This window comes from Ochotona princeps, chromosome 9 (genome assembly GCF_030435755.1).
Source record: "Ochotona princeps isolate mOchPri1 chromosome 9, mOchPri1.hap1, whole genome shotgun sequence".
NCBI lineage: Eukaryota > Metazoa > Chordata > Mammalia > Lagomorpha > Ochotonidae > Ochotona > Ochotona princeps.
Window position 1 is genome coordinate 71,429,818 of NC_080840.1, and position 25,856 is coordinate 71,455,673.

Genomic DNA, 25,856 nt, shown 5'->3' on the forward strand with positions numbered 1-25,856 from the left:
ATGGATTCTCTCTACTTTTAGATCCCTATACATATTCAGGGAAGTAAGAATATAGAGGAAAGAAAACGGATCCCTGGTCTGGTAACTTGTGGAAGCTTTTAAACACCTGCACTTCTTCTGCCATAAAAGTTTATCATCCACTCCACACTTCCAACAGAACTAGCTGGAAGCGAGGGAGCACTGATATCCCAGGAGCCAGGACTTGGGGAGTCCTGGAAGTCAACCACGCCCCTGTCATCCCCTACAAAGCACTTCCCCGCGCAGGCGCAGAGTCAGGAGCACCTCTCCCCGCTGCCAAATCCTACCCACCCTGGCCTGCCTCATCTGGGGTCGGACCACTCCTTGAACGCGCGGCCCACAGGAGGATCCTCCTGGGTGTTAGGGCCAGTTGCCCAAACCCACACCGGGTAAGGAGCCCAGCTGAGAGGGGCTTTCCCAAGAGGAAAACTTTTCCCAAAAAGGGAGGGGAAAGGAGGCAGGGGAGCGAAGACAAAAAGCGGTGCCCCAGGTGCGTTTCCAGTGCCCTGATCCCCCAGCCACAGCCCCTGAGGTGTGCGTCCTGGGGCGCGGCGACTGGACCTCGGCCGGGGAAGGCAGGGCCCCCAGCCGGCCTCCCCGCTGCCCTCAGCGCCTCCACTGACGTCGCCGGACCAGTTGCCGAGGGAGGAGCTCCGACGGCCGGGCCGGGGCGGCGGCGGCGCGGGCGGCCGAGAGGAAGCTCCTCCTCGGCGCGACGCGGCGCCGCCGACTGGACCCACTCTCCGGAGAAGAGGCCGCTTGGAGAAGAGCGGCGTCTGACCTCGGCCGCCCGGGGAATGGCCGGGCTGGACACCTAGCGTCCGCGGCAAGGGAGGGCCCCGCCGGCTGCCCGCCTTCAGGATTGGATCTCGCTGCGAGCCGCGGGCACACACCCGAAACCGGCCAACGGCCCCGAGCACCCGCGCCTCCCCACACCATGAACGAGGACGCCATCTGCAGCGCCCTGCCCACCATTCCCTACCACAAGCTGGCCGACTTGCGCTACCTGAGCCGCGGCGCCTCTGGCACGGTGTCGTCGGCCCGTCACGCGGACTGGCGCGTCCAGGTGGCCGTGAAGCACCTGCACATCCACACCCCGCTGCTCGACAGGTAGGGCGCCAGCGCCGTGCCATCCGGCGCGCAGCCAGAGGATTTTTGATGCCGAAGGACGAGGACCCCTTGGGTTCGGTCCGACTCCTCATCACCTCTGGGCAGTCTTCCCGGGAAGAATCGGCGTGTTCCCAGAGCAAACACGATTCCTCCACTAGTGCTTCTTTCTCCTTTCTCTCTCCTTGGCTCTTACTCTCCCGGGCGTCTGCTGTCCATATTCTAGAAGTCAGCATTTTCATCCCAACTCTAAAATCTTATAGTGGGTGTGAGTTTTGTTTTTGTCTTTCTACCTGAAGTAGGGTTGTGGAGCTGGCTGGTAGGTAACTCTCATCCTTCTACAGGGGGTGGGGAAGTTGGACATTTGCGAAGTACTCTCTGAATTGAAGCTTGCTGTAAGTGTAAAACACATACTTAAGTTTTACACGCTTAGAGAAAAAAACTCTATTATTCATATCTAATCACTTTGCATGCTGAAATGATACAATTTCGACATGCTGGGCCAAACATAAGGTACTGTTAAATCATTTCATGTGTTTCTTTTTACCTTTTATAATGAGACTACTAGAAACATCTAATTGTATGTTTGCTTCACATTATATTTTCATTTGACTGTGCTGCAATATAGTTTGCAATACTCTGGTTTTGGTTTTTGCTGTTATGGTTTTGTTTGTGGTTTGTTAGCGGTAATGAAAGTTTAACTATCAAACTCCACTGAGCAGCTCAGTTCCTTCCTCTGTTGTAGGAATGACTCCCCCCAGAGGAAATGTGTGTTATTTTTGCTAACCATTCATTGAATTAGAAGACCGGTAGAGTGGTCAAAACGGGTGAAACATTTTTAGTGTCACGTTCAGGTTTTAAAGGAAAATTGGCATTATTTACTGTTTTGTTTTCAGAAAAACACTGCCATCATCCACTGTACACCTGTGACGTATCAGTGGGTCCAATTACTAGTCGATGTATTTTCTTCAAGGATAGAGCTAGGCCTCGTGTTTACTTACGGCGCTAACACCCTTAGGTGCAACATTGTCTTCTCCCCCGTCTCTGACGCCAGCGTACATCCACTGCTACATTTGGTACTACCTGTTATCACATAATTTCCAGCTTCAGCCCTGCCAAATTGTTGGACTTTGGTCTGTCTTTGCTGTCTCTCAGTCTGCCGTGAGCCAGATCTCCAGGGAGATTTGGGACTTCTCTAGAGATGGCTTCCACTTTTTGTATATAATGTTCAGTAGCATGCAGGGTGTGCTGTTTACCCTGGATCTTACATTCTATGGAGCAAATGCCAATCAGTTCTCATTTGCAATTTTCATAGTCTAAACTGGGTAGGAAATGATCCTCAAAGAAGCCTTGCAACCAGTGAAACATTCTGGCATTACCAAATCTCATTTTTTTCCCATTCATTTGTAGGCTGAAGTCGTTACATTAGCAAGACTTAGGCAATGTGGGTCTAGGACTAGCTATGCACTTGTCTCACAGTGCACCTGAGCATGCCCTTCCTGGGCTGTTGTGGACAATGTTTGCATTGTGTGTTGAGATCACCTAAGAGAAAAATAAGTTCATGTGATGTGTGCCCTGATTTTCGTGGTTGGTGAGTCACCATTCTTAACTCCCCAGTGAGTGGATCTCCTCTTTTCTCTTACAAGATTTGCTATTCATATGCTGGCCCTGTGGCTCAACAGGCTAAACCTGTGCCTGCCAGTACCGGCATACTGTGTAAGTGCTGGTTCTAGTCCCGCTTGCTCCATTTACAATTCAGCTCCTTGTTTATGACTGGGAAAGCTGTGGAGGATGGCGCAAGTCCTTGGGCCTCTACACCCACGTGGGAGACCCAGAAGTAGCTCCTGACTTCTGACTTGGATCAGCTTGGCTTAGGAAGTGTCCCGCATTTGAACCAGCCAATTGAGGATTTCTTTTCTCCTCCTTCTCTCTGTAAATGCTTTTCAAATAAAACAAATAAACTTTTAAAAATGAGAGAGAGATTGGCTATTTAAATGCCCTACAGATGATATAATCTTATTTCATACTTTAATTTTATTGTTGTTTTTGTCAAATCCTATCTTTAAAATCTTTTCGCTTGGGACCATCACTGTAGCTTACCAAGCTAAGTTGCCGTCTGCAGCAGCAGCAGCCCAAACTGGTACTGTTTCCTGTCCTGCCTCCTCCACTTCCCATCCAGCTCTGCCTTTAAATGTTTTATTGGAAAGTCAGATTTACACAGAGGAGGAAAGACAGAAAGAAAGATCTTAACTCCCCAAGCAGCCACAATGGCTGGAGCTGAGCTGATCCAATCCGAAGCCAGGAACCCGGAGCTTCTTCTGGGTCTCCTACCTGGGTGCAAGGTCCCGACGCTTTGGCCCATCTTGGACTGCTTTCCCAGGCCACAAGCAGAGAGCTGGATGGAAAGCGGGGCCACTAGGACACAAACTGATGTCGAATTAGGATCCCAGCAAGTGCAAGGCAAGGACTTTAGCTGCTAGGCTACCATGGCGAGGCCCCCAGCTCCCTCTTAATGGCCTAAGAAAGCATTGGAGGATGGCCCAAGTCCTTGAGCCCCTGCACTCATGTGGAAGGCCCAGCTTAAGTTCTTGGCACCTTGCTTCAGCCTGACTCTACACTGGCCATTGCAGCCATTTGGGGAGTGAACCCAAAGGATAGAAGCCCTGTATTTCTCTCTCTCTACCCATAACTCTTTCAAATGAAATAAAAATAGATTTTTTAAAGATATCTTTTGCATCTATTTTCCCAATCTTGTTAGACCCTTAGGGCTTTCCTACTTCTCTGATTAGAGAGAAGTTAGATTTTAATGTCCCATGATTGCAATTCAAATGTGACCCAAATTCTGCTGCTTTCTTGTGTGGCCATTAGAGAGTATGCTTCCAGGGATTCATGTTTTGGCTTAGTGGCTTGGTCCAGCTTCCTGCTGATGGCCTGAAATAAACAACAGATGATGGCCTGAGTGTTAGGGCTGCTGTCACCCATGTAAGAGACCAGGATAAGGTTCATGGTTCCTGACTTTGGCCTGGCCCAGCGTTGGGGAATGAACCAGCTATTTCTGTCTGTCTCTTTCTGTCTGTAACTCTTTCAAAATATATAAATATTTTTAAAATTATTTTTCTGAACCTTAGTGCTCTCCGATACCAAGTAAAGCTAATGATAGCTCTTGGAGGATTGGTCATGGGATAATAGTGCCTATAAAGTGCCTGACACATGATAAAGTCACAGGAGAAGGAAGAATGTGTCATGCTGTTGGTGGGAGGAGGAAGCAGTAGAGTAAGCATCACTGAGACTTCCACAGCATGGCTTCTAGACATTTTTCTCCCTGTCTGACAATCTTCAGGTTGATACTGTGCATCTTCCTACTAAGGTGCCACACAAGCACTGTTTTGTGGGCCACTGTAGTCATTTGAAAAGTAAACCAGCATGTGGGAAGAAGGCTAGAGCTCTCTGTGTGTCTGCCTCACAGTTAGTTTCATAGTACAGGTACAAGTAGAGAAGTTGAACTCTTGAGTTTTGAAGCATGTAATGTCTATTCAAACATACATATCCAAGATTTGACTGGGGGGGGCCCTTGGTTTCATTTTTTTGCCAGTTTTTAAAGCAGATGTCATATTCTGGTATTAGAATATCTATTACCATATTCTTATTTCCACTACAGCATGAGTGGTGTAAGAGTCAGCTAATTGTCGCTCACTTAATAGGCATGTCCTGGAAATATTTCTGTTTCAGTTACTGCTACCAACACCCAGTCATCCAGGGTGAAACCTGATGACATTTCCAATTCCCTTCCAATTTTGTTTATTCCCAGCGATCAATCAGTCACTATGGCCTGCATGTTCTATTTGGCAAGTGCTTTTCTTTCCATTTCCACTGTTGGCTTTCTAATTTTAGACTCTCATTGCTTCATCTGAACCAGTATTAAAATTTGCTAACACATGACTTTCAGACTACCTCTTTTGGCTGATCCTGCGTCTCCTGCTGCCAGGTAAACCATGCTGAAATGGACTTGTAACTGCTGCTGAAGCACAATACTATTGTAGCAGTATGGAAGGAAAATAGTGGTTAGGGTGGAAAATGGCCAGAGAGGAAAGGGAGGTTGGGGGGAAGTCCCTATACCTACAACACTATACCATGGAAAATAACAATAGCAATAAAATATTATTTTACAGCTGTTATTCTGATGCTCAGAAATCTCCATTCACAGCTCAGTGATTACCAAATAAATTAATACTATCCTACTCTTGCTTAATTCTGAGAAATGTGGCCCAGCCTTATATTTCCCTTCACTCCTTTTACATATTCTATTACATATCATTCTCTATATTAGATAATTCACAATTTCACAAATATAGACTTCGCTTCAGTGGTACATGTCTGTTGGACATCTACTGTGTTAGTGTGTGTTGTGTGCTGTTCCAAAGTCCGGGGCATGCATAGCTAAATATGAAAAGCCAGGTCCTCCTCTTAAGGTGGTTCCCCCATTTTAGGTCTCCTCTTCGCCAATACTGACATTCTATCCATCATTATGATACAGCTGGAATTCTCATGTTTTTCTGAAAACCATGGCAATCCCCCAGGCCGTATAATATTCTATTTTCTCTGAACTGTTCATGGTTTCTTTCTTCCTCTCTCTTTTTATTAAATGACATTTAGCACATTGTACCTTAGATTATTATTTTTTAAAGGAATTCATGAGCAATTTGAAAACAAGACTATGTATTTTTTAATTATCTGAACAGTTTTGATTCATTTTAAAATATGTGTTTTATGCATAAATAATTAAGTAAACCTAGGACTGAAGTTAAATTTCTGTGATTAACATTTACTTGCTCCTAGTGGTCTTTTCGTGCATTTCAATGTATAATATGCAGGCTTTATTGACCTTGATGCACGTATTGTCATCTAATCATTTAAAATATACAATATCCAGGGTCAGCGCTTGCATCCCATACAAGCACCAGTTCATGTATTAGCTGCTACATTTCCCATCCAGCTCCCTCCTTATAGCCTAGAAAAACAGTGAAGGATGGCCCAAGTCTGTGGGTCCCTGCACCCATGTGGGAGACCTGGAGGGGGCTCCTGGCTCCTGGCTTTGGATCGGCTCAGCTCTGGCAGTTGTAGCCATTTGGGAAGTGAACCAGCAGATGGAATTTCTTTATCTCTGTGTCTCTTCTCCCTGCAAACCTACCTTTTCAATCAAAATAAATAACTCTTTTTAAAAATTAAAAATAAAATGTACAATATTTACATCTTATATAGTTGGGAAAATTTTACATGGCATATAATCACAGAATTTTAATTGATCCAGTAGATCTGTTCATTTAGTTTATATCTAACACCAGTTATTCTAACATGATTAGGCTTACTCTAATGCATTCTTTCCCATCCCTAGGAAAAGTACGACAATAATAACCTCTGTATAGCACTTTTACCTTGTCAGTGGTTTAGAGAAGTTATTTTGGTCTCTAGGCAGACCTGAGGAATATATAGGGTAGGTACTATCTCTGTTGAATATGTTGAAACTAAAGGACAAAGGAGTTGTATGATTTGTATGAAGACATATAAACGATTTTTTTAGATGTAGGGTTGCTTTATTTATGGGCATGAAAATTGTGTATTTTTCATTACTTGAAATAATTACGCATTTTTTTCCGTAGTGAAAGAAATGATGTCTTAAGAGAAGCTGAAATTTTACACAAAGCTAGATTTAGTTATATTCTTCCAATTTTGGGAATTTGCAATGAGCCTGAATTTTTGGGAATAGTTACTGAATACATGCCAAATGGATCATTGAATGAACTGCTACATAGGGTAAGTACTGTCTATTTTAGTTGTTACAGTGACTGCACTGTCCAACCACACTGTTCTTTGGTCTAGTTTTCAGTCAGATTATTTAGGGGTGTATAGGTGAATCAAAGTAAGAATAATGAAAAACAACTGCATTGGTAAAAGTTATGTTTTGTGGCTTCTTTTATCTTGTTAAAACTGCTGTGGAGTCAGAAATAATTCTCAAGGAGCTAGGTTGCTTACACTGACATTTACACTGAATTCTAATATCCACATGCATATATACAGGTAGGAATGGGAACAAGAAAAGATAAACTCTATATAATATATAATCTGTTGGTTGCCCCATATTTTATTTTCTATGAATGACAATTCAGGATTCAGATGTTACTAATATAGGTTCACTAAGTTCTTAACAAAGCAAATAAATAATCTGATTTATAGATAATGTTAGCTTTTCCAGTAAAGGGCAGCAGTATGAGCAATTTTACTGTTCTTTTTTTTAATTGTGAATCTCAACAGTAAATAAATTCAGGGGTCCTCATTCTTAAAATACATGTATTGTTGCTGTTTTCTTGACATTATATTATTAATATTAACTGCTATCTGTTGGTCCTCCTAAGAAATCTTGTTAAAACACTTGGCCCATTTTGTGAGGGTTAGTTTAGGTAAAATGGACACTCCCCAATTATAATACACCATAGTATTCCATAAGTGACCAAGAGAAAGTGGTGCTACTGTCAGCCACTCATGGAGTAAACTTCCTCTTTGTTTCAGAATACATCGCATTCTATTCATGACTTGTGACCATCTGAAACAAAGATGGAGTGAAGTAACTCGTGTCGATCTGTAAGGTTTGTGTAACCACAACAATCAAGATGCAAATATTAATAAAGCAATCTTTTAAAAAATGAATATAATTAGAAATATTAATGCTTGCTTCCCATACTCCACTGTGTACTCTGGGACTCAAAATTGGATCCCACTGAAAATTCTGTACCTTTCTCCAGGAGACAGTTAACTCCTAGAAGAAATCATACAGAGTGAGAGTTCTTCCAACCTTGTGTCTCTGATTAGAATTCTCCCCATATCCTCTCCGTAAAGTTACATTGCAGAGAATCCTGGGTCCTCCACTAAATGCCATAATTTCCAGGGAAAAAAAATTAGTTACCTTCCTGCAAATTAAAAGATTCAGTTATTCTAGGGGACCAAGGTTTCTATATATATCAGGTAAAGAAATGTTTCATATTAGTGTTTGATGTTTCTCTTGGATTCCTGTATTATAGTATTTAGGGTAGAATTTGTCTTGAGACACCCTGTCCAACCTCACAAAAGATCACTGAAAAAAAGCCACTGTTGTCTATAAGCACAGTATTCTGAGCCCCTGCCTTGGACAGGTGGGTCACTGAGCTTTCCGCAGACCTGTTTGAAAAACAGTTTTCAATAGCATGCTTTTACGCAGAATTTAGAAAATGTATACAGGAGCATGGTGCCTTAAGGTTCATTGTCTCTTTCGCTAAATCGTCTGATTTGGGGTTTTTTTTTTTTTTTTTGGATATTGTTATTTTCCTGGGAAGCTACACTAGTTATAATCTTAATACTGATTTTTACAAACCTCTAATGGAAATCAGTTGTAAGTATGAGGAAATATAAAACATTATACTTTAAATGTGTCTGTACCATATGGACTTACAAGTAAAAATTTTTATCTCCTGCATAGCATTCAGATAAATTAACATTATGATTTAAAGACATCAATATAGAATGATTAATTTCATTGATACTGTGAGTATATTAAAAGTGTTTATATGGATTTTTTAAAAAATTAAAGTATAAATTCCAAATGAATGCTTTGGTATATACTAGATGCATTTTTTTATATAATTTTGTGTAGGTAGAGGGGTGCATTCTAATTTATTTGCTTAAGCCTTAGAAAGGAGAGATGGTTATAAACATAGGCACATGTTTCTGGCTGTAATTCAGAGCTATCTCACTTAAAGAAGATCTAATACCACATAATTGCGTAAGAAATATAAATGAGAACTAAATATTAAGTTATTTTTTTCCTCTAAAATGTAAGCAAAGTAAGCTACAAAAGTATGAATTTCAAATTGTAGTGATGGTATAAAACTTAGTATATATTTAGTATATTAGTCTATACAGTATTGCTTCATGGAGTATTTAATTTCATAAATATGCAATTCAGTGAAATTGGAACACTAATTTTTATTTTATTTCTTTTCATTATACAAAGAAAACTGAGTATCCTGATGTTGCTTGGCCATTAAGGTTTCGTATCCTGCATGAAATTGCACTTGGTGTCAATTACCTGCACAATATGAATCCTCCTCTACTTCATCATGACTTGAAGACTCAAAATATCTTACTGGATAATGAATTTCATGTTAAGGTAATTGCTTTTTGTAGGAAAAAGAGGCTTATCTGTATGTTGTACGTACTAATTTAATAGTTTAGAAAGACTTCAAAGTGATTCCTTCCACTTAACCAATTTAGTATGATTCCCTTTTCTCTACCCCTATTTCTAACTTCTGACCCACTTCTTATGCTCCTTAGTTATTTCTAAACTACAGAGACAGAATGATGCTGTGAAATGCACAGTCAGGACTGGCACCATGGCCTGCAATACTGGCATCTCTATAGAACCTGCCGCCTGCAATACTGGCTTCCCTATGGGTGCTGGTTCACATCCCAGCTGTTCATTTCCAATCCACCTCCCTGCTAAAATGCACCAGGAGAAGGAGCAGAGGATGGTTCAAGTCCTTGGGTTGCTAGACCCATGTGGGACACCCAGTAGAAGCACTAGGTGCTAGCTTCAGAGTGGTCCAGGTCTAGCCACTGTGGCCATTTGGAGAGAGAACCAGCAGATGGAAAGATCTCTCTGTCCCTCTCTCTGTATAACTCTGCCTTTCAAATAAATAATTAAGCTTAAACATATGTACAATTTTTTCCCTTTGACATTTTTTTCTTTTGAATGTATTACGGATTCACAAGAAATTTCAGAGATCACACAGAGGTCCCACGTTCCTTTCATTCAGTTTCTTATTATATCACATATTATTTTAATACAATTTTAAGAATAAGAATTTTATATTAGTGAAATGCATTGGTACAGTTCTTTGTCTTTTTATTTTCTGAACATTTGGTACATCTGCTGTTAGCAGTCAAGGCACAGTACCATGTTGTCACTGCAAAGATATTGCTCATTCCCTTCCACTATCTCTTGGTCCTGATAAATATTGTTTCCGTCTCTCTGGTCTTGTAATTTTAAAGATGCTATTTAAGTAGAATCATAATGTATGTGATTTTTTAAAAGATTCTATTCAGTCAACATAGTGCCCTTAAGATCCATCAGAGTTGATATTGCTGTCAGAAGTGGTCTTGTGTTGTTGTTGTTACTAAGTGATTCCATAAAATGGATGAACTACCATTATTTAACCATTTACCTACTGGGGGACATTTTGGTTCTTTCCATTTTTGGGGCAATTACAGTAAAGTTATTATGAACAGTCCTGTCCAAATTGATGAGTGAATGTAAGTATTTCTGAGGGATAAATTCCCCAAGAATATACTGCTGAGTCATATGGAGATGGTAGGTTTAGGTTTTTTAAAAGAAACTATCAAGTACTTTCCAGAGTATCTATACCATTTTGTGTTCTACCAGTAATATATGTGAAATCCAACTTTTTTACATCTTTGCCAGTGTTTAATTTTTACCATTATAAATACCAGTGTAAAAGATCTCCCATCTGTGGGATCACTCTCCAAATGGCCACAAAAACCAGCTCTGGTCTGGGCTGAAGCCCAGAGCCAAAACTCCAACCTTATCTCCTACATAATGGCAGAGGCCCAAGTATTTGGCCATGTTCCACTCTCTTCCCACATGCATTCGTAGGAAGTTCTATCAAAAATAATGCAACCAGGTTTCAATCAGCTCTCTGGTATAGAATACCAGCAACTTAAATGAAAGTTTAACCCATTAGGTCATAATACTCACCCCTAATTTTTTTAAGGTTTATTTATTTTTATTGGAAAGCAAATTTTATGTAGAGACAAAGATCTTACATCGGCTGCTTCACTCACCAAGTGGCTGCAACAGCTAGAGCTGAGCCAACCCGGAAGCCAGGAGCCAGGAGCCAGGTGCTTCTTCCAGGACTCCCACATGGGGAGGAAATGGGTACAGGGTCCCAAGGCTTTAGGCCATCATCTACTGCTTTCCCAAGCCAAAAGCAGGGAGCTGGATAGCAAGTGGAGCAACCAGTAAATGAACCAGCACGCATATGGGATCCCAGGGTATACAAGGCAAGGATTTAAACAATGGGCCATTGTACCAGGATTGCGCCCCTAATTTCTTAAAATAGGGTTTTTTTATTTTTTTTAACAGAATTATTTATTTTTGTTGCAAAATCAGATATACAGAGAGGAGGAGAGACAGAGAGGAAGATCTTCCATCTGATGATTCACTCCCCAAATGACCTCAAGGGCTGGTGCTGTGCCGATTTGAAGCCGGGAACCAGGAACCTCCTCCAGGTTTCCCACAAGGGTGCAGGGTCCCAAGGCTTTGGGCCGCCCTCGACTGCTTTCGCAGGCCATAAACATGGAGCTGAATGGGAAGTGGAGCTGCCAGGATTAGAACTGGTGCCCATATGGGATCCTGGCACATTCAAGGCAAAGACTTTAACCACTAGGCCATTGTGCCAGGCCCTTTTAAACAGGGTTTAAGGGTAGTCTTGTGCCCTTAAATTTGCAAGTCAATGTAACTTTTGCACTTTTTAAAGGTTAGATTGGGGTTGTTGTGAAGCAATAGGTTAACACACTGACTGCTAAGCCAGCATCCTGTAAGAGTACCACTTCAAGTCCTGGCTGCTGCACTTCCCATCTAACTCCTTGCTTGTGTGCCTAGGAGGAGCGGTGGACAATGTTTTGTATACCTGGAACCCTGTCATCCACATGGGCCATTCTGATGGAGTTGTTGGATTCTGGCTTTGGCCTGATCCAGCCCTAGCCATAGCAGCCGTTTGAGGTGTGAACAAGTGGATTAGTGTGTGTCTCTCTCCTTCTTCCAATCTTTGTCTCTGTAACTCTGCCTGTAAAATAAATAAGTCTAAAAGAAGGAAGGAAGGAAGGAAGGAAGGAAGGAAGGAAGGAAGGAAGGAAGGAAGGAAGGAAGGAAGGAAGGAAGGAAAGAAGGAAGGAAGTTAGTTTGTTTCACATACTTAACAACAATTAGACTGACATTACCTTTTGCGACATACTATACTACCTCTCCCTTCTGCCCCACAAAAGAAAACTATAACATGATGAAGAGATCTTCAAGTTCTTTCAGTGGCCCGAAATGTAAGAGATTTGCATTTTACAAACCTTTCAGCCTTCTTGGGCTTTTTTTCTTTTGACTAATACTGAAACTATGCTTGGTACTGAAACAAGAATTAAATGTTAGTTCTTGACCTCTGCTTTGTATTTCATTGATCAGAAGGTCACCCTTGGTCTTTCTTTGCTATAACTAAAATGTAAAATATTCCTTATTTTGTATATTTTTTGTAATTTTATTTTAACACATAGAATGGTGACTTTTTGGGTGCTCTCTTTTAAATTATCATCATCCTTTTGTAGCTATACCTTTATCATTCTGTTGCTTAGTTTTTAGTGTTCCTTGAAAGTCAGAGTTCATGAGCAACTCATGAAAAAGTAACAGTTCTTTTTTCTTTTTTTTAAATTTTACTTCTTTTTATTATTATCATTTTATGATACAGTTCCATAGGCCCTGGGATTTCCCTTATCCCTTCCCCAATTCCTCCCCCCTCACTGAGTTCCCCTATATCACTACTATAGCATAGTTCTTCATGCACAATCATATGTCCATCATAGCAGGCATGGACAGTGGCAGAGAGTCCAGCATCCTATTGTCAAGATTGGGAGTCCATCTTTGTCTGGAAGTAGAGATGCATACTGCATTGCATCCTCATATATGGATATGATAGTCTCCTTTACACAGTTACTATATATCCCCTTAAATGAAAAGCCACAATACAGAATCAACAACAGGAAGAAAAATAGAAATTTACAGTGCCATGAAGTTAAATAACATGCTACTAGACATGAGAATCTCCATTACACAGTTACTGTATATCCCCTTAAATGAAAAGCCACAAATCATAATCAACAACAGGAAGAAAAAAAAAGGAATTAACACCACCTTGAAGTTAAATACCATGCTACTGAATGACTAATGCGTAGCTGAAGAAATGAAAAATTAAGAACCTCCCTGAAGAAAATGATGCTACTGTATGATCTATGAGTCACTGAAGAATTTAATCAGAAGAAAATGTTTTGAAGAGATGAAACTAAGAAAAAAAGTCAAAATCCATGAGATACAGTTTCTGTTGATCTTTGTTGGTGGGATATGTCTCCGGTAGGCAAAAAATAGATGGGTTTTGTTTTTTGATCCAATCTACTAATCTATGACATTTGATTGATGAATTTAAGCCATTGACATTCAGGGTTAATATGAATGGGTGGTAATTTGGTCCTTGCATTTTAGCGATCAATTGTTCATTTATATAATCTTTTGTTGTTATTTTACTGGGATGCTCTTCGCATTTGCCTTTGGTTTTGTTGGGTGCTATTTCTTTTCTCTTTCAAGAGAAAGTCTTTAAGTATCATTTGTAGGGCAGGTTTGGAAGAGGCATATTTTAACTTGTCTTGACTGTGGAAGAATTTTATTTCATTTTCAAACACAAAGGAAAGTTTTCCTGGGTACATTATCCTGGGCCAACAGTTTTTGTTGTTAGAATCTGGAATACATTGCTCCATTTTTTTCTTGCCTGTAGAGTTTCCTGTAAGAGGTCTGCTGTGAGTTTAATTGGCATTCCTTTATATGTCAGTTGATTTTTTTTTCATGTGCATATTTTTTTTAATTTTTATTTTTTTATATTATCTTTTGGCAATCTTTACATTGCTAATTGGGGTAAAAAGGTACAAGGGCTATGGGAAAGTGGGTAAGACCACTATTTCCCTCTTGTTTCCTTCATATATTTGAGGTAAAGGAAATATTGAGGGAGACGCCCCACTCAGTCTCCCACCCACCCCAGGTCCTGGATGTAGAGCACCCTCTGAGATCCTTCCTCAAGTGGTTCTGATAGTTCACCAGTTATAAATCACTGCAAATATCGCCACTCCAGGTACGATGAGGCTGTTGTAGAATCCACTGATTGACATAGTCCATCATAAAGTCTCCCTTTGTCCAGTATTTCGCTGCCAACATATGGCTGAGGTGGTTGATTGACCTGTTCTATCTTCCATCTTCTCTTGGTTAAGGTTCTGAGTCCGCTATTTCAATTGAGGGGATCCCCAAAGAAACCTTGAGGTGTTCCCAGAGCAGATTCTTGTATGTACCAACACGTACAGGGCCCAGCACTGTCCATCACCCCGATCAGCTGGTGGTTGCAACTGCTGGGTTGGTTCTGTTCTCAGCTCCGACCTCCACCGGAACCAATGAGTGTTGCAGTCCATCCTGGCTCTGCCCATCACATACTCGGCCCTCACATAAACCAGTGGGAGCTGGAGCCCAGTCAGAGCGACCCACAGTAACCCCCACCAGGCCCGCCCCTACCCTGGTTTGCCAGTATGTGTAGCAGATTAGTCCAGTCTGACCCATATCCCCTCTGGATCTCGTAGATGTTGAAGAGCTTAGTTCCATCTAACCAGCTCAGCTATCCAGCCCTCATGGATGTTGTTGAGTGCCTCTCTGTCTAGCCATCCCAGCTCACGTCTTAGCTATTTTGTGCCCTCCCGCGGGAGTAGTAACCCAAAGAGGGCGGAGCCCACTATTTCCCTCCCAGTTCTCTCTCCGGATTATGTACTCTCCAGGTGGCTCTGTGGTTAGACTTGACAGTATTAGCCCCTAGTGCCAGCTTCTGCTACAGTTAAGCCCCGACAGCTCTCACCCACTCTAATTTTGTTTGCACCAGTAGGAATAGTCCGCCCATCCTGGCTCTTCCCTGATCTGGTCCACATGAGGCGCACAGGTGCTGTGGCCCTGCCTAGTCTGGTCAGTCCCCATCCCAGCTCACGCTCTCCAGTGGGAGTAGCTATCCAGCAAGGGAACCACCCCTAACTCCCCTGTCAGCTCTGCCCCTCCCTTCCTGATTCTCACGTGTGCTGGGTGGGTTCTGCGGTCACATCTGGCTCAGGCAGCCTCACCTTGGCATTCTGTGTTGTGTACTGCTTTTGTCACGACCGAACCTGGCTCAACCCACACTCTACTCCGGTGTTTGGATTTGCCAGTGGATGACGTGAACTGATTCAGCCTGGTCCGCCCTCAACCCATGCCAAATATATGCCAGTGGGACACTTTCCATAACCTCTTCTGGGCTGTTTCCTTCCATGCTTCTTGTGCTTATTTGTAGGATCTGTGTCCTGTCTGAGGAGTTGCCTAGGCTCCTCCATTAGAACCCCTCCTGGTGTCAGGTTTCACGCATGACAGTGGGTCCATGGGCCAGCACTGCGCAGTTCACCTCCTGTCCTAGCAGGAGCAGTGGCTTTTCTTAACTGGCCTTCAGCCCATTCTGGTTCTTGCTGTTGGATGTTTCAGCCCAGCCACGGCTCGTCTGTACCCACATATAGGTCATACATGGCTCAGTTGGGGTTGAAACCCAGCCTAGTCCATCCCACATCTACCCTGGTCCTCCAGAACACCAGCAGGTGTTGCAGTCTGACCCGGCCCAGTGTGCCAAATCCCAGTCCACACTCTTGCCAAGGGAGGCTACAACTGTATCCTGATCAGAACACAGTCCCATTCCAGCCTGTGCACCCCTTAGTGGGAACCTCCACCCAGCCAGGGTCTCCCCTCAGCTCCACAACCGGGCCTGTTCCCAGCCAGTGTTAAGCGTGCCAGTGGTTGCTCTGATTCAGCTCGGTACAGCCTGTTGCCTGTCGCAATCCCTGCCTTAGACACTGTGGCTCATTGTCCTTGGCTCACACAGACCAACTGGTGCAAGAACTTAACTGGGCATATCTTGTGGTCCATCCTGGTTTCTAATTTAACTTGTGGGCTAAGGTTTGCTCAGTACTGCCCAGTACGCCTGATCCATCACCTTTCCATACACTGACGAGCAATTGGAGCTACTTTGCCCAGCCTGCCAGACCCCCAGGTCTGGACCTCCTGTTCACCAGTGGGAGCTATGGCTCACCAGGCGAGTTCCCCAAGTTTCTCTCCTTTATCCCCTCACAGACCAAATTCTCATACATGCCATTGGGTTTTAGGCCAGTGCCCAGCGCAGACTGGCTTTCCTTTTGGCCTTGCATGGGTTGGTAAAGGTAGAAGCCCAGCCCAGCCCACATCCCATTCAGGATGGACATTCGGGTGCTGCTGCCTTGATCTGTCCAGACTGTTGAGGGTTCTTTCATCTGTGGTTGATGGTAAGCTCCTTGGTTACACCCAGCTTAGACCGTCACCACCCCCACTCCTAAGCCATCCAGTGAGGTTAGAATTTCCACAGGGTTTGGCCCACACATCCCCCACACATTCTACCCCTGGATATGGTTCTCGAGTGCTAGTTAATGTCATGGTCCTGCCTACTGTGACCCCTCTGCTTATCCATCATCATGTCAGGTAATGGGGACATCCTGCTGGACAAGCCCGGAGTCTTAGCTTTTGAATGAACTGGTGTTTGGTACTCAGCATTATTACCTAATTACAGGTTCTTCAGAGGAAAATTTACTGTCATTGGGAATCTTTAGGATCGATTCATGTCCCCAAAGCACTGTGGGTTCTCAATGGAGCTACCTAAGCAGTGCATCAAAGAACCAAAATCCAAGAGCTCCCTAGCCGGGTGGCCAGCAGGCAAAGCCTGGCGCCAAATGGCACACTGGCCACCTTAGAGCAGCTCACCACGTGCACGTGGTGGCTGGCGTGTGTGATCCAGGCACAAGAAGCCCCCATCCCGATGCCCTTCACAGCCAGGTGGCTGCTGGAAGTTTAAATGCCCAGGCCCAAGGTCCCGCCCCTTCCCGGTCCCATCCGCAGCTCCAGCTCATGGCAAGCTGCGGGTGGGCACAGACCCGCCTAACAAAGCCACAGAGACTTACCCCAGAGAGGGCAGCTCATGGGGCTCTGGCAGGCTCGGGAGCAGCTAACCATTCACGTGCATATTTAAGGATCTTTTCCTTATGTTGGATTGGAGAGAGCTTGATTATCATGTGTCATGGTGAAGATCACTTTTGGTAAAGTTGTTGGGAGTTCTGTGCCCCTCTTGGATGTTGTTTCCCAAATCTTTCTCTAGATTAGGGAAATTATCCCTTATTATTTCTAAATAATTTTTAAACACAGCTTCTCTTTCTGCACCTTTTGGGACTCCAATAACTCTTATATTTGGCCTCTTAATAGTGTCTTTCAATTCTTGAATACTTGATTTAACTTGACCCAGCCCTGTTTCCAGATTTTTGTTTGTTTCCCCCTGGTGACAGGAAATATCTTCCAATTCTGAGATTCTTTGTTCTGCTTGCTTCATTGTATTTTGGAGACTCTCCACTGTAGTTTTAGTTTACTCCACTGTATTCTTCATTTCTGATATATCAGCTTTCATTTCATTCATTTCCAGTGTGACATATTCCTTAAATTCCTTGAATTGTTGCTTTACGTGCTTCTCATTGTTCATAAGAAGTTTTATAGCAAGTGTTTGAATTCTGTATCCCCCCATTTTCTCGATGTCTTCCAAAGTGAACGCTGAGGTTGGCAAAGGCTTTTGCTCTTTTGTGTTGGAGTCTTCAGTAATATTCATTGTGGCTCTGTCTCTTCTTTTGCTCTTAGTCATTGTACTTCTGGTTATCAGATTCTTCTCCTTGGGACAGGTTTCTAAGCTGTGTCACCCACAGGTCTACAGTTCGATTTTACTTATTGCGGTTAGCACATGGCTTTTTGTTCACAGTCACTTGTGCCACTCCCTCCAGCAAATTCCAGGTCTGGGTTCTTATGTTAGATTTGCACCAAGGTCTCCATAGAGACCATACCATGCTCCTAGCTTACCACTCTCTACCTCCTGTGATACCGTGCTGAGGCTGCACCATTGTCTGTACAACCTTTCTCCCACTTCCAGTTGGAGCAGTTCCCAGGATTAGGGAGACGGTAGATGTCCCATATAGCTAGGTTGTTGGTGGTTCTGATCTTGCTGGAACCTGTTGGCCATTAGGTCTGAGGGCCACATGGACCTATTTTGACCTGTACAATGCCATGGTTGGTATTATTTTCCTGTGGGACAAGTGCAATGCACTGAGCTCAGTGAGTTTTCCCCCAGTTCAGTGCATGCACAGCTTACTGTTACTCTCTGCAGTCTTAAATTATTTGCTACAGTGTAAAAAAGGCACCTGATGTGCCACTTCTAGAGTTCTTGATCTGCTGGCCATCAGGTCTGAGTGCTACCCGAACTTATCTTAGGTGGAACCTGTAGAATGCCACTTTGTTACAGTTCACTGAGTCAGAAATGAGTTCACTCCCAGCTCAGTGCATGCACAGTCCTGCCCCATAACCCATGCCTCCTTAAACAAAATGGCAACCCATACAGCTCTAGGGGACAGATTGAGCTGTGAAATCCACCCTGTTCTCACACCGCAGCCCGTCTGGGACCTGCTGCTCTGTCTTTGCTCCTGGTCAAATCAAAGCAGACCAACAGGACAGGAAGTTCTTGTCTGGGTCCACCTCCCAAGCTCCAGGTGAAATTCCCTTTAGCCTGATTGCTGGTGGAGTTCCAGCTGCTGGTGGAGTTCAGATCACCATTTGCTGGATGCTGCTGGGATTATGAGTCACTGCAACCCCACACTGCTGTGTCTGCTACTTTCCTGTGTCTGTCATCTTCCAGGTAGCCCTCTGCTGTTGTTCTGACCTCTTCTATTTCCTGGAATGTTCCCTGTCTGCCTCACACTGGCTAATATTTCTCCATCTGTTTAATAGCGTCCTTATCCTATTCTGCCATCTTGATTCTTCAAGTAACATTTCTTTTTTTTTTAATAAAGATTTATTCATTTTATTGGAAAGGCAGATATACACAGAGGAGGAGAGACAGAGAGGAAGATCTTCCGTCCGATGATTCACTCCCCAAGTGAGCCGCAACGGGCCGATGTGCGTGCCGATCCGAAGCCGGGAACCAGGAACCTCTTCCGGGTTTCCCACGCGGGTGCAGTGTCCCAATGCATTGGGCCGTCCTCAACTGCTTTCCCAGGCCACAAGCAGGGAGCTGGATGGGAAGTGGAGCTGCCGGGATTAGAACCGGCGCCCATATGGGATCCCGGGGCTTTCAAGGTGAGGACTTTAGCCGCTAGGCCACGCCGCCGGGCCCATCAAGTAACATTTCTTGATGTACCTCTCAACAAGAACTTTTCATGAAGTGCACATAAATTTGTAAGAATAAAATAGCAGAATTAACTTGAAAGTCACATCAAACTTCAATTTTTTGAAGTCAGTTTTCTATGTGGAAAACTAACCAGTTGCTTAAAGTCTGAAACAAGAATGTGCACTGCTAATTAAGGTCAGCTGAGGCTTTTCTAAAAGCTTCTAAAGGATGCACTCAGGGCTGGCATTATGCTACAAGAGGTCCAACTGCTGCCTGCAATACTGGCATTCCATATCAGAATGCCTGCTAGCTCCCTGCTACTGTGCCTGGAAAAACAACAGAAGGTGGTTTAAGTACTTGGGTCCCTGAGCCCTTGTGAGAGACCTGGATGGAGTACTAAGGTCCTGATTTGGCCTGGTCCATTACAACCATTTGTGGACTAACCCCTTGGATGAAATAGTTCACTCTGTCTCCTTCCACCCTCCCTCGTTGTGTAATTCTATCTGCAGATAAAATTTTTTGAAAATGCAGTTAAGTTCTTTATTCTTTATCAATCAAGTGTCTGATAGTTTACCTGAGACATAGATGAACTACTGGCATGCTTCTTGAGAAGGGAATGTTTATGTGCAGCTTATCTTCTGTGATGCTCTGCTGTCAGTCTTATGTGAAAACAGAAAACAGTTGGTCTCTGGTTTAACCATGATTCACCTTAAAGATTTTTGACTGTTTAATAATAAAAAAGCATAAGAAGTAAGTAATTGAAATACAATGTCCTGGATGGAGTTCTTTCCAATTTGTTGACTTTTAAAGTCTAAGTATTTGTTTGTCAAAGATTCCAATATTCATTTGTCCACTAAATATCATTTCTATTCTTTCATCTTATTTTATTTTAAATGTGTTGAGTTAAAATGTTGTATAAATTAAACAGGATTTACAAATAAAGTAAAACTAAGCATCTGAGAAGTTTGTTACGACAGTTGTTTATCTGTGCTTTGTCATGGGCATGTTCTATATGCTAACTTTAATACTGCTACTGGGTACCATTCATTCCTTTTAGTAGTAAGCATAAGACTTTTTTATATTGGAATCTTGCTCACTTCAAACCTTAAGTATATGCTCTTCAGTGAATCATAAATCAGACCTTAAATAAACCTGAGTTGTACCAATAACTAATCGGTGACAACGAATGAGCAGATTTAGCAGTTCTATGCAGTGAAGGTAAATTTCAATAGTACATGCTATCACACTGCTGACCATAAAATTTAAAGTGTTTGTATGTATTATCACTTGCAAAGAACTCACAGGAAAAAAAATCACTAGTCTTGTGACATTTCTAATACTGTGTTAAATATCAAGTCAGTATGTATTGCTTCTAGAATAATTGGGTTCAGTGTAATTGAACTTAATTTTATTTTTGCGAAAATTGTAGAAAATATAGAAATAAAATGCCCGTGTAACGTTTTCTTTCATCTAATACCTAAATACACAAAGACATTCAGTTCATGGACTTGGTAAAGAAAATGTTAATCCAATTATTTGCTGTTTTTCTCATACAGATTGCAGATTTTGGTTTATCCAAATGGCGCATGATGTCACTCTCACAGTCACGAAATAGTAAATCCGCACCAGAAGGAGGCACAATTATCTATATGCCACCTGAAAACTACGAACCTGGACAGAAATCAAGGGCCAGTGTCAAGCACGACATATATAGGTATAATGTGTTGGTTTGCTCAGAGTTAACCTTGCCTAAAAATATAAAATTAATCAGCAAGGATTTTACAGCTCTCATAACTTTGTATAGGTATTAAATCAAAGAAAACGTTATATAAACATTTTATCTGTATTTTCTACAAGGAGGAATTATTACTCCTTGATTTGGCTGAAAATTCCCTGTGTGACCTTCAGTCTCTAGCTGTGATGATGTGTTGCTTGGGTTACCATTCAAGTGTATGTGTCTATTTTGAATGCAAAGCTAGTTTTGGGTATATGGAAAATTCCTATACCCTATTTAATCATATATCCCAAATATAAACACCTGTATCTGAAACAGATGATTTATAATTGATGTTAAATTTTAGGCAGAATACTTCTACCTTAAGGGTGGACAGTACTAAGACCACTGATTGTTAGAATAGGACTCCATGAGACAATGTTTTTATTTCTTTGTTTTATATTTTAATTAAACAGTATCACATAATTAAAAGAGCCTACCTTAGGTGAGTGTTCAAGAATGACTATGAAGTTGGGCACAGCACAGCAGCCTTGCCGCTAAAGTCCTTGCCTTTCACATGCTGGGATCCCATATTAGCATTGATTCTAATCCCGGCAGCCCCATCCAGCTCCCTGCTTGTGGCCTGGGACAGCCTAAAGCCTTAGGACCCTGCACCCGAGTGGGAGACCTGGAAGAAACTCTTGGCTCCTGGCTTCGGATCAGCTCAGCTCTGGCCATTGCAGCCGCTTGGGGAGTGATTCAATAGATACAAGATCTTCCTCTCTGTCTCTCCTCTACATATATCTGACTTTGCAATGAAAATAAATAAATCTGAAAAGAAATGAATGACTATGAAGTTACTCTCTTAAACAGTATGTAACTTTACACTTTATAACAATAATTTCCTACTTTTTTTTAAATATGAAAGACAGAGCTTCCATTCACTAGTTCATTCCCCATAAATCTGCAACGGTCAGGGCTGAAGCAGGCCAAACCAGGAGCTAGGAATTCACCCTGGTCTCCTACATGAGTGAGAACTCGTCTACCTGACCATGGCCACTGTGCCTAGGATCTGCATCGGCAGGAAATTAAATATCAGAAACCAGAATCTCAACCAGCATCTCAAATACTAGGCCAAATGCCATCTCCTACCTTTCCAAATTAATATTCATTGCTTTTCCAAACAAAACAATCTTGAGCAGTCATCATCTTGATTTCTTACTGGTAATTCTTTATGTAGCATTTGACTGCCTTATCAGTTTCTAAAATAGTATTTTGACAGGTTTTATATCAACACAGTTTTAGTTTATTATTCCAATTTCATTTATAAACAATAAAACTTACAGTAGATGAAATGTGTTCTTGTCTTAAACAGTTATGCTATTATCACATGGGAAGTCTTATCCAGAAAACAGCCTTTTGAAGGTAAGTTCATGTTGACGTCCTTACTTGAACAACATCATGTTGGCAACCTACATTCTGACATTGGCCTTATTTTAAGTACACCTGTCATTCATTTGTGAAAAATACAATATTAAAACAATTATCATTTGTGAAATGACCATACTCAGCAAAGAACTAGACTAAGGGTCAAAAAGAGTAGACTAGTTTTAATTTTTTTTTAAGATTTTTTTTTTTTTTTTTACTGCAGAGTTGTGTTCAAGACTAGGGGAGAAAGAGAGACAGAGAGAGAGAGAGACATCTTCCATTGTTAGTTTACTGTGCAAAAAGTTGTAAAAATGGGGTTTCCTGTGAACGTGGCAGGAAACCAAACACCTGGCATCCTTCATTGTTTTCCCCAGGCCATTAGCAGGGAACTTGATCACAAATGGAGCAGCCAGGGTTCAAACCAGTGCCCAGATTGGATACCATTGCCCCTGAAAGCAGCTTTACCCACTAAGCTATAGTGCCAGCCCTCAAACTCTAGATTCTTAATTCTTGTTCTCACAGTAATAAGGTATATTATAGAGCCACTGAATTTCTTAGGTCCTCATTTTCCCCACATACAAAATGAGTTTTGAATTAATATTTGCAAGAACCATACTTAACTATGTATACAGCCCAGCCAACCCTGAAAAATAATTCTTTTTGTGTGTATATGTGTTGTTGTTGTTGTTTTAATTTTCATTACTTTGAAAAATAACTCTTTTGGGCATGGTCCCATGGTTCAGTGGCTAAATTCTTTCCTTGCGTGCACCAGGATCCCATATGGGAGCCAGTTCATGTCTCAGCTGCTCCACTTTAGATCCAGCTCCCTGCTTGTGGCCTGGGAAAGTAAAGGATGGTACAAAGCCTTGGAACTCTGTGCCCCCATGTGAGAGACCTGGAAGTAGCTCCTGGCTAGTGGCTTCAGATCAGCTCAGCTCCAACCATTGCAGCTACTTGGGGAGTAACCCAGCAAACAGAAGATTTTTCTCTCCATCTTTCCTTCTCTTTGTAAATCTTCCTTTCCAATAAAAATAAATAAATCTTTACAAATAATAATAATAATAGAGGAGAAATAAGATGCCAGATAGGCTATAGGCACATTTAAACAGACTGACAATCATTAGCCAGGAAGAATCAGAGAGGCTGTAATACCAGGAAATAGGAGAGGACAGACCAGCAGCATTGGGACACAGGGAGACTCATGGACACAGGAAAGCAGCAGAGACAGCGGAGCAGTGTTGCAGTGACCGGATACCTGCGTGGTGGTCGGCAACTGGCAATCAGAGAACCAATAGCGGCCAACAGGGAAGGGGAGTTGACCGAGATCTCAAGAGGTGAAACCAAAAAGAACTGTCCTGCTGGTTTGCTTTATTTGACCACAAGCAGAAAGAGACTGGCAGAGCCCAAGCATGGGGGTGCAGGAACAGGGTGGATTTCACAGCCCAAACTCCCACCAGTGCCACATGGGTGCCATGTCTTATAATGATGAAACAGCTGTGAGGCCAGAGAAACAACAGTGAACTCCACATGCACTAAGCTGGGAGAGAAGCAGCATCTGGCTGAATGCATTGCACTGGTACCACAAACAAAAAAGTACCAAATTGGCATCTTACAGGTTCCACTGAAAATGGGTCCAGGTGCCCTCCAAACCTAATTGCTAATAGACCTGACATCCACCTGTGCCACATCAGGCATCATTTTGTATACTGAAGAAGAAAAGGCTTTGGGACTGGGTGAATAACAGCTCCAAAGGCACTGAACCAAGAGAAAACTCACTCCCAGCTCAACGCATTGCACTGGTCTCACAGGGAAAATAGTAACCACTTTTCATCCTACGGATTCCACCCAAAATAGCTCAGGTGACCCTCAGACTTCACAGTCATCAGGCTTCAGCAATACCAGCACCACTGACAAGCAGGGACTTAGGATAGCTGGTGTCTCCCAACTCATGCACACTGCTCGAACCAGGAGAGGGAGAAAGACTCTACAGGCAACAGTACAGCCACAGCACTGGATCACAGGGGGTGGGGCTTGGTGAGCCAAAGGCTGGGGCTACAAAGACTGTGGTGGGAGCCTAGCATAAGAGCCTGGAATGAACCTCACTGGAGGGAGTGGCACAAGTGACTGCAGACGAAGAACTGGGTACTGAACACAATCAGTAAAACTGGCCTGTAAACCAGTGAGCAACACAGCTAGAAAACTGGCCCTAAGAAGAAGAAACTGATAACCAGAATAGCAATGATCAAGCGAAAAGAAGAGCCAGAGGGGCCTGGCGCAGTAACCTAGCAGCTAAAGTACTCGCCTTGGAAGCACTGGAATCCCATATGGGCGCCGGTTCTAATCCCGGCAGCACTGCTTCTCATCCAGCTCCCTGCTTGTGACCTGGGAAAGCAGTTGATGATGGCTCAAGGCCTTGAGACCCTGTACCCATGTGAGACCCAGAAGAAGCTCCTGGCTCCTGGCTCCTGACTTCAGATCAGCACAGCTCCAGCTATTGTGGCCACTTAGGGAGTGAATCAGTGGACAGAATAACTTCCTCTCTGTGTATCTAACTTTCCAGTGAAAATAAATAAACATTTAAAAAAAAAAGGAGAGACACAATGAATATTACTCAAGTCTCCCCTACAAAGGAACAAAAGCTTTTGCCAACCTCAAGTGTTAACTGAAGCAGATAACAGATAAATTGTGGATGAAGAATTAAGAAAAAAAAAAACTTGTTATAAAGCTTCTTAACAACAAGCAGTACCTAAAGGAGTCCATGGAACTTAAGGAACATGTCACACAGGAAATAGGAACACTATAGAGCAAATATAAAAACATTTCCTTTAATAGTGGAGGAAAAAATCAATAAGCTGAAAGAGGAACTGAGTCAAGCTCAGAAAAGTATTCAAGAATTAAGGGACACTATTTTTTAATTTTTATTTTTAATTTTTAATTTTATGATAACAATTCCATAGAGTCTGGGATTCTCCCCCTGAAATCCACACACACCCCCAACTGATTTTCCATAAGCAACACTACAGAAAGGCTGAATATAAGAGTTATGGGACTTTCAGAAGGCGCAGAAAGAGAAGCTGGGTTTAAAAATATGTTTAATGAGGTAATAAAGAAAAACTTCCCTAGTTTGCTGAAAGAATTGGGAAAAAATACAGGAGGGGCACGGAACTCCCAATGCGGTTGACCAAGGGCAGTCTTTGCCATGACACATCATAATCAAGCGCTCTTCAGTTGAACACAGGGAAAAGATCCTTAAATATGCACATGAAAAAAAATCAGTTAACATTTGGTACCCTAATCAGACTCACAACTGACCTTGCAGAGGAAACTCTACAGGGCAGAACAGAATGGAGTAACATTCCAGATTCTAAAGAAAAAAAAATGTCAACCAGAATAACTACCCAGCAATGATTTCTTTTCTTTGAAAATGAAAGAAAATTCTTTCACAGTAAACAAAAGCT

General features: G+C 42.5%; 1 protein-coding gene across 1 annotated transcript in view; it reads left to right on the plus strand.

Annotated features, from left to right (window-relative positions):
* Positions 1-784: 784 nt before the first annotated feature.
* RIPK2 (receptor interacting serine/threonine kinase 2) overlaps positions 785-25,856 on the plus strand; it is a 38,482-nt gene continuing 13,410 nt past the window's right edge. The window contains exons 1-5 of the mRNA XM_004598103.4: positions 785-1,128; positions 6,783-6,936; positions 9,167-9,322; positions 20,813-20,970; positions 22,346-22,395. Coding sequence (XP_004598160.1) covers positions 956-1,128; positions 6,783-6,936; positions 9,167-9,322; positions 20,813-20,970; positions 22,346-22,395 — 691 coding nt within the window. The 5' untranslated portion in view covers positions 785-955. The remainder of the gene's footprint in view (positions 1,129-6,782; positions 6,937-9,166; positions 9,323-20,812; positions 20,971-22,345; positions 22,396-25,856) is intronic.